The 11135-nt window shown below is 51.5% G+C and overlaps 1 protein-coding gene across 1 annotated transcript; it reads right to left on the bottom strand.

Annotated features, from left to right (window-relative positions):
- Window positions 1-1395: 1395 nt before the first annotated feature.
- On the bottom strand, window positions 1396-7309 carry IL27 (interleukin 27; the record flags this gene model as incomplete). Its single annotated transcript, XM_080703910.1, has 4 exons — window positions 1396-1587; window positions 4341-4439; window positions 4524-4684; window positions 7279-7309. 4 exons carry the CDS (start codon window positions 7307-7309, stop codon window positions 1396-1398), a joined length of 483 nt encoding a protein of 160 aa, XP_080560036.1.
- Window positions 7310-11135: the final 3826 nt, after the last annotated feature.

The raw sequence follows: 11135 nt of genomic DNA, 5'->3' as shown, positions 1-11135 counted from the left end.
AGAGGTAGAATGCCCCGTGGATTCAATCCCCAGTACAAAAAAAATTTTTTTTTTAAATTTGAAATAGCATGCCGGGCGTGGTGGCGCACGCTTGTAATCCCCGCGCTTGGGAGGCAGAGACAGGAGGATCGCGCTGGTTCGAAGCCAGCCGCGCTGGCTTACGAGACCCTGTTTCAAAATATAAAAAAAAAAAATAGGTCTGGGAGTGTAGCGCGGGGGTAGATGGGCTTCCAGGAACCCCAGTACCACACACACAAAAAAAATAATAATAAAATAAAAAAATAAATTTGAGCCGGGCGTGGTGGCGCACGCTTGTAATCCCCGCACTTGGGAGGCGGAGACAGGAGGATCGCGCAGGTTCGAAGCCAGCCGCGCGCGCTGGCTTAGGAGACCCTGTTTCTAAATAAAAATATAAAAATAGGTCTGGGAGTGTAGCCCAGAGGTAGAAGGGCTTCCAGGAACCCCAGCACCACCAAAATAAATTAAATAAATAAATAAATAAATAAATAAATAAATAAATTTGAAATAGCATCTTGCTGGGTTGCTGAGAATCTCAACCTTCGGGTACTAGGGGTAGAGCCTAGGGACCTTCTACCTTTGGGCTTATACTCTCAGCCTTTAAAAATTTTTTAAATTTGGAAACAAGGTCTCACTAAGTTGCTAAAAACTTCTCTAAGCTGCTGAGGATGACTTCAAACCTGCAACCCTCCTGTCTCAGACTCCCAAGTACTGGGATTACAGGTGTGTGCCACCAAGTCCAGAGCCTAGGGAATATTTTTACTTTTATTTTTTTGTTTTTTTGGTGGTGATACTGAGGGTGGAACCCAGGCCTTTTCTACCTCCGATCTATACTCCCAGACCTATTTTATACTTTATTTGGAAACAGGGTCTCACTAAGTTGCTGAGAGCCTCACTAAGTAGCTAAGACTGGCTTTGAACCTGTGCAATCCTCCTGTTTCAGCCTCCCGACGCTGGGATTACAGGCGTGTGCCACCACACCCGGCTGTTAGGGAGTATTTTTATTTTTATTTTATTTTATTTTGGTGGTACTGGGGTTCCTGGAAGCCCTTTTACCTCTGGGCTATACTCCCAGACCTATTTTTATATTTTTTAAAATTTGGAAACAAGGTCTCTCAAGCCAGCACAGCTGGCTTTGAACCTACGCGATTCTCCTGTCTCCGCCTCTCAAGCGCGGGGATTACAAGCGTGCGCCACCACGCTCAGCTGGGAGTATTTTTAAAAGGGAGTCAGTGATGAGCCAGGCATGAAACTCTGTTTCATGTACCTAGCTCAGAGGTACAGTGCTCCTGTGTTCAATTTCCAGTAACTAAAGCACACACACACACACACACACACACACACACACACACACAGCCAGTGAGTCAATTTGTGTGTTCAGTCTTTGGGGCCAAAGGAGTGGCATGCTACCTGGAAGCGGAGATGCCACTGCAAGTCCCGGAGGTCCAGCCTTATGGACCACAGCTGCATCCTCTCTGAGCTGGTCCAGCACCCCTGGCTCCCCAGCCCTCTCAGCAGGGCATGAAAGGGCTGAAGTGTGTTGGAGAGGAAGCAGAGCCGCTCTGAGTCCTATTGAACGGGAGGGGAAGGGTCAAGAAACGCTTCCAGGACAAGGATGACCCACGTCAAGCCCAATCCCATGTCTATCCCCATCTCATTCCCATTCCAACCTCCATTCCATCCTCACATCTATTATCCTCAAGGCCATCTTCATTCCCATTCCCCTTCCTGTGCTCATCCCTATTCCCACTTCCATCACCTTTGACCTTCATCCACCTCCTTATCAATTCCACACCCAAACTTCTCTAACCCCAGCCCCATCACTCTCCATCTGCAGCCACATCCCATTCTCTGGCCGTCCCATTCCATCTCCCACGCACCTGTTTTCATCCTGTCTCCAGCTTCTTTCCCACCCTTATTCAAATGTCTAATCCCACCTCCATCCCTCTACCATAAACAGACACATCCTTACCGTCTTCCAATCCCATCTCTAACTCTATTCCCACCGTTTTGTTTCTTCTCCGTCTTCCATTTGATTGTTGCCCTCATCCCCAACCTTCTTCTCTCTCTCTCTCTCTCTCTCTCTCTCTCTCTCTCTCTCTCTCTCTCTCTCTCTTTTGTGGGTCTGGGGATGGAACCCAGAGGCATTCGACCTCAGAGCTACACCCCCTGCCCAACATTTTATTCTTTATTTTGAAACAGGGTCTCACTGAGTTGTGGATGGCCTCACTATGTAGCTGAGGCTGTCTGTGAACCGCAATCCTCCTGTCTCAGCCTCCTAAACGCTGGGGTTACATGAGTGCGCCACCACACCCGGCTCCTTCTTCTCATTTCTAACCTATCCTCACTCGCATCTCTAACCAACTCCATCCCTTTCCATACCAGTCTCATCCCCAAACTTTACCTCTTTATGCCATCCCATCTTTACCTGTTTCCATGTCCAGCCTCACTCTGCCCTACTTCCTAACACTGGTTCTACCCAGGGGCATTCTACCTCTGAGTTAAACTCCCAAAGTTAATTTTTTTTAATTTTGTTCTGAAACAGAGTCTTGACAAATCGCTAGAGGAATCACTAAGTTGCTGAGGTTGTCCTCGAACCTGTGATCCTCCTGTCTTAGCCTCCCAAGTACTGGGATTACAGGTGTGTGCCACCATGCCCAGCAACTAAACTAAACCCAGCTCTGAATTCTAACTTCATCTATATATCCAACCACATACCCAATGTCATCTAGAGTTCACCCCCAAATCCATCTTCTACTCAATCCCCAGTTAACTCTTTCTCTCTCTCTCTCTCTCTCTCTCTCTCTCTCTCTCTCTCTCTCTCTCTCTTTCTCTGTGTTGTACTGAGGAGTTAACCAAGAAGCATTCTACATCTGAGATACACCCACAGCTATTTATTTATTCATTTATTATTTTGTGGTATTGGGGATTGAACCCAGGAATGTTCTACCTCTGAGCTATACCCCCAGCCCCATATTACTTTTTTACTTTGAAACATGGTCTTGCTAGGTTGATGACAGTCTCACTACTTGCTGAAGCTGTCCTTGAACCTGCAATCCAGCTTCCCAAATACTGGAATTAAAGCATGTGCCATGCCGGGCGTGGTGGCGCATGCTTGTAATCCCAGCATTTGGGAGGCTGAGACTGAAGGATCATAGTTCGAGGACAGCCTCAGCTACTTAGTGAGGCCCTCTGCAACTCAGTGAGACCCGGTTTCAAAATAAAGAATAAAAAATAGGGCAGGGGGTATAGCTCGGAGATCAAATGTCCCTGGGTTCCAATCCCAGACCCGCAATAAATAAATAAATAAATAAACAAACAAACAAAACATGTGCCATCATACCTGACTAATTTTTTTGGGGGGGGGGCAGGTCTGAGGATGGAACCCAGGGACACTCGACCTCTGCGCTATACCCCCGGCCCTGATTTTTATTCTTTATTTTGAAACAGGGTCTCACTAAGTTACAGAAGCCTAGCTGAGGCTGTCCACTAACTGCGATCCTCCGGTCTCAGCCTCCCAAATGCTGGGATTACAAGTGTGCGCCATCACGCCTGGCTCTAGCTAAATTTTTTTGTTTTGAAAACTCTCATTAGGTTGCTAAGAAACTGAGCTAAATTGCTGAGGCTGGTCTTGAACCTGCAATCCTCCTGTCTCAGCTTCCCAACTGCTGGGATCACAGGTGTGTCCTACCATATCCAACTAATTTTTTAGTTTGAAACAGGATCTCACTAGGTTGTTGAAAGTCTCACTAAGTTGCTGAGGCTGTTGTCAAGCCTGTGATTCTCCTGTCTCAGCCTCCCAAGTACTGGAATTACACGGGCGTGCCACCATTTCTTCCCTCCCTCCTTCCATTCTACCTCTGAGCTACACCTCCAGCTCTTTTCATTTTTATATTTTGAAACAGGCTCTCACTAAGTTGCCGAGATTCTTGCTGAGTTGCTAAGGCTGTCCCAGAATCTGCAGTCCTCCTGCCTCTCAAGTACTGGGATTACAGATGTGCACCACCATTTCCTCCCTCCCTCCCCCCTCCCTTCCTTCCTTCTTTCCTTCCTTCCTTCCACACTGGGGTTTGAACCCAGAAGCATCCTACCTCTGAGCCACACCCCCAGCCCTTTTTACTTTTGTTATTTTGAAACAGGCTCTCACTAAACTGCTGAGGGCCTCGCTGAGTTGCTGAGGCTGTCCTGGAACCTGCAATCCTCCTGTGTCAGCCTCTCAATTTACTTCTATGCGCCCCAGCCCCAGCCTGATCTCAGCGTCTCTGCCCCACCCGCCAGCCCGATCTCAGCGTCTCTGCCCCACCCGCCAGCCCTTCACTCACCGAGAGGCTACGCCAGGCCTGGAAGGTCAGGGACACGTTGGGGAGCTGCTCTCCCGGGGGCAGGAGGTCCAGGTTCACTCCAGGCAGGTGAGATTCAGCCTGTGTGGCAAGATCTGTTAGTGGCAGCCCGTGAGGATTAGGGATCTCCTCATCCCCAGAACCAGCTGCCTTAGGGAGACTCACAAAGCGGTGGGCCTGGCCCCGAACCTCAGAGAGAAGCTTCCTGGCCAGATGCAGGCTGACTGTGAACTCCCTGCGCAGCTCCTGCAGGCTCAGGGCAGGCCTCGGCAATCCCCAGACACCAGCTTGCACCAGGAGTAAGGACAGGAGCAGCAGGCTGAGTCCTGGAGAGACAGAGGGAGCATGGAGGCCAGGGTTGGAGAAGAAACAGGGAAGGAAAGGAATGTGCATTTTTCCAAGCCTGCTGTGTATATAAGCACTGTGTGGACACTTTCAGGGGCAACTTCAAACTGTGAGCCATGATGGGGATCAAGGCTAGCATTGGAGTCTGCACAGAGCGCCCAGGCAGACCCAAGGCTGGGTCCTGAGCCCCACTCATCCCCCTGGCCAAGTGCCTATTTTTTTTCTTTTTCTTTTCTTTTCTTTTCTTTTCTTTTCTTTTCTTTTCTTTCTTTCTTTCTTTTTTTTTTTTTTTTTTTTTGCAGTCCTGGGGATGGAACTCAGGGGCATTCTATCTCTGAGCTATACCTCCAGCCCTATTTTTTATTCTTTACTGTGAAACAGGGTCTCACTGAGTTGCAAAGGGCCTCACTAAGTAGTAGCTGAGGCTGTCAGCGAACCACGATCCTCCTGTCTCAGCCTCCCAAATGCCGGGATTACAAGCGTGCGCCACCACGGCACACCACGGCTCCGAGTGCCTGTTTTGGTGAATAACCTGCGTGGGGCAACCTGGTTGCTATTATGCTCTCTGTTTTGCAGAGGGGGAACAAGGGACTCAGTGAAGCTGGTGGGCCCAAGTTGAGCCGGCCGCAGGAAGGGGAGCCAGGGCTGCATTCCAGATCTGTCCAAACGCAAAGCCCTTGTGCTCTCCCCAGGGAACTCAGAGGGAGCAGCCACCTGCCCCGGGGGTGAGGACTCTCTGTTCTGCCAAGGATTCCTTGGGTTCAGCCAGGTGGCTCGGGTGCCTTGAAGTGGCCACTCGGGCCCCCGGGGAGGCCTGACAATGCTCGTGGCTCTATCCCAGGGAGGCAGAAGGACGAGTCCGTCCAGCCTCTACCAAGACCGGTAGGCTGCTGTACATCAGAGCCTGCCTGGGGCAAAACTACAGTCCAAGAATGGGAGGGATGGGCGGGGATGCTAGGAGGGCAGAAGGGCCTGGAATGGGAGGTGGTGGCTGTGTTTCTCACCCTGGTTTTCCCTTGAGCAAGTCACTTCTTATCTCTGTGCCTCAGGTCCCCATCTGTAAAATGGGGGAGCCAGACTGGCTGGCAACTGGGGTTGCTTCAAGCTCTATATTTTCCTGGAAAGAGGGAAGAGGAGCCACGGGGGAGGGCTCTGGGAAGAGGCCAGGGGTCAGTGGTTTCTCTCTCGGGAAATCTAGCAATCACAGAGTTACACAATTCCCCTAGAAACCCAAACCAAAACTGACCCCCAAGTCCGTCCCTATTCATGCTGTTCTCCAGGTCCCTTCTCTGTCCATTCAGGATCTAACCTCCCCTCCTCAAAGTGCTCCTCAGAAAAGGTTAAAGGGAGCCAGGAGTAAGAGTGGACGCCTGTCATCTCAGTACTTGGAGGCTGAGATAGGAGGATCACAGGTTCAAGGCCAGCCTCAGCAACCTAGGGAGATCCTGTTTCAAAACAAAAAATAAGCTGGGCGTGGTGGTGCACGCCTGTAATGCCGGTGTTTGGAAGGCTGAGACAGGAGATCGTAGGTTCGAGGACAGCCTCAGCAAGTAGTAAGACTCTCATCAATCTAGCGAGACCCTGTTTCAAAATAAAAATAAAATAGGGCTTGGAGGTTAGCTCAGAGGTAGAATGCTCCTGGGCTCAATCCCCAGTACCATAAAAAGAAAAATAAATAAATAAATAAATAAATAAATAAAAGAAAGAAAAGATTAAGGGGAGCTTCCGGGGCTGTCTACTTCCCCCATGAACTTCCAAAGGGAGTGGGTAAGGCCCAGGATCTCTGGCATTTGGGTTCCCTGGCTTGGGGGGCCACTCCGACCCTATGGCACCCTGGAAACTTAAGGCAGAATAGAATTCTTCCTGGCTCTATGCTGGGGACAGAACCCCCACCCCACCTTGGTGGCTATTGCCAACACAGACTGAGCTGTGCCATCTTGTTCCTACCCCTCCTTCCTCCCTGACCTTTGGAGCCCCCAGGCCCTCCCTACCTTCCTAGTCAATCCTGGGTCCTTGGCCTTTGAAGGCTCCATCTTAGCCTCTAGCCCTTGGCCTGACCTAGCCCTGTTACCTGCTCTTCTGCCTGCAGCTCTGGGACTAGCCCCTGAGTTCTTCAGCCACTAACTGCAGACTGGACCCTCTTCAAAGCTTCAAACTAGAGGCTGCTGCTCCTTGGCCTCAGCCCCACTGTGCCAACTCGTCTTCTGCTCTTCCTCCGGCTCACCTCAGTTCTCAGTCCCAGCCGCCACACCTGGCTCTTGCTCATTTACTGCAGACCCTTCATGTATCTGCCTAGACCTGGTCCTGGTCAAATCACCTTCCCAACCCTCCCCCTTGACACCAGCCAAACTGTCCCATCCCCTGCCCTGCCCTGGGCCCAAGCACTACCCCATGCCCCAGGGTCTCGTCCACTAATCCCTTGTATTCCGATATCCACCCCAGTCAACCAGGTCCTTAGACTTGGTCACCTTGTTTCCCCTGTGACCCCCGTTCACACCCATCAAGCTTTTCCACCCTCTGCCAGGTCCCCATCAGCCCTCCCGCACCTTCGCCCCAGCCCTGGCCCCCAACTCACGCCAGCCAAGATCGCCTGCCTTCTGGCCCATGGCAGGGCCCAGCCTCTTTGTCCGGCCATCTCCTGGGGAGGGGGAGTCTTATACTGGGGGCTGCGCCCAGTTTCACTTTCATCCTGCTTGTACTTTCAGCTTTGTATTCACTCAGTCAGTCTTCCCTCTTCGCTACCCCTTGCTAAAAATGGGGAAATGTAATTTCCCTTCCCAGAGGGGGTGGGAGGCTCAAGGGGTGGCGGGAAGCTGGGGTTTCGGTCAGTTCGTGCTCCTGGCCCCCTGCTGAGCTCCCAGGTCCAGCTGTTCCCTTACACAGCAAGCCATCTAGTTCAGTTCACTGGTGGGCCCCAGAGAATCAGAACCCCTTCTGCTTTCCCGCCCTCACCATCGCTAGGGAGCCACAGGCCACTGTCCTGCAAAAGACAGATGGCTGCTGGGCGTGGTGGTACAAGCTTGTAATCCTAGTACTTGGGAGGCTGAGACAGGAGGATTGCAGGTCCAAGGAAAACCTTAGTAACCTACTGAGACTGTTTCAAAGTAAAAAATAAATTAGGGTTGGAGATAGAGCTGAGGTAGAATGCTCCTGGGTTGAACTCCCAGTACCAAAAAAAAAAAGATGGATGGCCATGTGGGGTTTCAAGTCACTCTGGTTTTCTTCTGATTTGCCTGATGGCTGAGTGGGGATGTGTGCGGAAAGTCTGAGCTCAGTGGTGGCTGGGGGCTGGGATGAGTGTCTGTGGGGGACAGGCAGGGGCTTGGTCTGATAGTATCAGGGCGGGCATTAGAGTTGCTAAGATCAGGGCTGGGACCAGAGCAACCTCCATCCAGGGCTCAGTTCTTTGGCCCGAGTCACAGAGAGGATTAGAGCTCAGTCTATATCCAGGGTAAGGACTCTTGGTCTGGTGCAGGATTCAGAATCTAGTTTGGAGCCGGGCATAGTGGTGCACGCTTGTAATCCCAGTACTTGAGAGGCTGAGACTGGAGGGTCGCAAGTTCGTGGCCAGCCTCAGCTACTTAGTGAGGCGCTCCACAACTTAGTGAGAGCCTGTTTCAAAATAAAGAATAAAAAGAGGGCTGGGGAGTATAGCTTGGAGGTAGAATGGCCCTGGGTTCCACCCTACTACTGCAAAAAAAAAAAAAGAATCTACTTTGGGACTAATATCCCAGTTGTCTCTGTGCTTTGAGTCAGAGCTACCCATGTCCCAGGGCTCTGCTTGTGGCCCATCAGGGTTGGGTTTGGGGCGTATTCAAGAACAGAGCTTGGTCTACTGCAAGGATTGGGGCTGGCATCGGGTTGTATGAGGTCTGAGTCAGGGCTCAGTCAAAACTCACAATAATCCCCGTGCTTCTAGGCTGGGCGGTCACCTCCCCCCTTCTCCCTTCCAGCCCTGCCCGCCCTCTGCCACACCCTGGATTTCCCATATTCAGGGAGAGGATGGGGGTTTCTTGGTCTTCCCCAGGCCGCCTGCTGCCACTTTCCTTTTGGGACGTGTGGGGTTTCCCTGCCGGGCCCCTGCCGTGAGACAGAAACCAGAGGGGTTTCCCCTTCCTTTACCCTGCTTCCTCAGCCCTGCCGCCTGGGCACTGCCCTCCAGGGCTGCCTGGGACCGAGCAACGCCTGGGAAATACCTGTTCCCCGCCCAGGGAGCATCACTGGAGGAGGAGATAGGGCAGCAGCATCCCCGGCCAGGCAAGTTTTCCTCACAGCGCCCCCCAGTGGTAGCATCTGGGGCTCTCTTCTGCAGAGAGGCCTGGCTGGCCTTCCAGGCACCCCCAAATCCTTCTTGTCACCCTGGAGGCCTGGCCACCCCCTCACATGCCTCCCACTCTCCACCACCCCTCCCGCCCTGCCTTTACCCAGAGCCCAAATCTTGAACCCCCTCTCCCCATCTCTGAATATAGCCTCCTGGCCCCCTTGACCTTCTCTTAGGGCTCCCCAGTCCCCCCCCTTGTGGCTTCCTCTGTCCTCCACTCAGCTGCAGCTCCTCCAGACTCGCTCCCATCCTCACCCTATTCCAACTCCAGCAACTGTGAACTTGAGCGCGAGGGGCCGCCGCGTGCGTCCTTGTCTCGCAAAGCCATTCTCTCTGATAAATGTCCCTGCCATCTTCTCCGGGGGTGTCGCCTCCCCCAACTTTCCCTGCATCCAAACCCCTGCTGTTGGCTTTCCTGCTGCATGATTTATCCCTTCTTGCCACGAATTGTGTTTCAAATGGACATTTCACACTGCAGGTAGGGGGGTACTGAGAATTGAACCAGGAGCACCCTACTTCTGAGCTACATTCCCAGCCCTTTTAATTTTTTTTATTTTGAAACAGGATCTAAGTTGCAGAGGGCCTCACTAAGTAGCTGAGGCTGGCCTGGAACCTGCAATCCTCCTGTCTCAGCCTCCCAAGTACTGGGATTACAAGTGCGTGTCGCCCTCCCCAGCTTATTATTTTTTATTTTATTTATTTATTTTTTGTGGTACTGGGGTTCCTGGAAGCCCTTCTACCTCCGGGCTACACTCCCAGACCTGTTTTTACATTTTTATTTGGAAACAGGGTCTCCTAAGCCAGCGCGCGCGGCTGGCTTCGAACCTGCGCCATCCTCCTGTCTCTGCCTCCCAAGCGCGGGGATTACAAGCATGCGCCACCACGCCTGGCAGCTTGTTATTTTTTTAATATACTTTGGTTGGTGCAATAGAGGGTCTCACTAGGTTGCTAAGGTTGTCCTCAAACCTGCCATCTCCTGTCCCAGCCTCTCAAGTACTGGCTTTCATGTAACTTTTCTTCTTTTTTTTTTAACGTTTTGTTCACGCTATCCTCCTCGCTCCCGCTATGCTGGACTCCTGCAATCATCAGGGCCTTTATTTACACTTGACATTCCTGCTGTCTAGAACACTCTCCCAAACACCTGCAAAGTTCACTCTCTGCTTAACATCTCCACCCCAGTGTCACCTTCCCAAATGGGGTCTTCATGGGCCACCCCGAGGGAATGCAGCCTTGCCCCTGGCACTTTCGATCCCCTTCCTGCATTATTTTTCTGCCTCACATTTATTTACTTATTATTTATTTATTTATTTATTTTTTGCAGTACTGGGGGTGGAACCCAGGGGCATTCTACCTCTGAGCTATACCCAACCCTATTTTTTATTTTTTATTTTGAAACAGGGTCTCACTAAGTTGCAAAGGGCCTCACAAAGTAGCCGAGGCTGTCCGCGAACTGCAATCCTCCTGTGTCAGCCTCCCAAATGCTGGGATTACAAGCGTACGCCACCATGCCCAGCTCTCTGCCTAGCATTTATATATTTTAACTGTCTGACATTTGCCCACTTATTTTTGGTCTGTCTCTGTGCATTAGTCCATGGGTGCCATGAGGGGGAATTCTTTTTTTTTTTTTTTTTGAATTCTTGCCTGTTTGATGCCGAGATGTGTCTCCAGAAGCCAAAAATAGGAGACTCATCATACATCATTGAACCAACGTGTTTTCTGCCACAGGGCCTGGTCCAGCTTCAGGTCAGGGCTGGTGACATGTTAGTCACCTGGGAGGAGCAGCAGGGCCACAGCTAGCGTGAAGTAGTCACTGTCAGCCTCCTGCGCTGGCCCAGGCTCTGGCCACCTGCTGCAAGATTAGAAAAGTAACACCTGGGCCACCGCACATGGCCCTGGGATGCAGCAGATCCTTGGCAAAAACCCAGAGGGCCGCTGAAGGCAGTGCTGGCCTTTGTCCATATATTTGGAAGACGAGCCCAGACCAATCTCTGGCTACCTGGGCCTTAGTTTCCACAAATGGCTCTCGGTTGACAGGCTGTGACTTGGACTGAAGCCAGCGGGTGCGGGAAGGGATGTGGCCAAGGTTGAGAAGTCAAAGAACGGAAACCAGG

Source organism: Muscardinus avellanarius, assembly GCF_963383645.1.
Source record: "Muscardinus avellanarius genome assembly, chromosome: 10".
In the NCBI taxonomy this organism is placed as follows: Eukaryota; Metazoa; Chordata; class Mammalia; order Rodentia; family Gliridae; genus Muscardinus; species Muscardinus avellanarius.
Note: the sequence above shows the minus strand (reverse complement) of the source record. Positions and strands in the feature narration are given on the sequence as shown.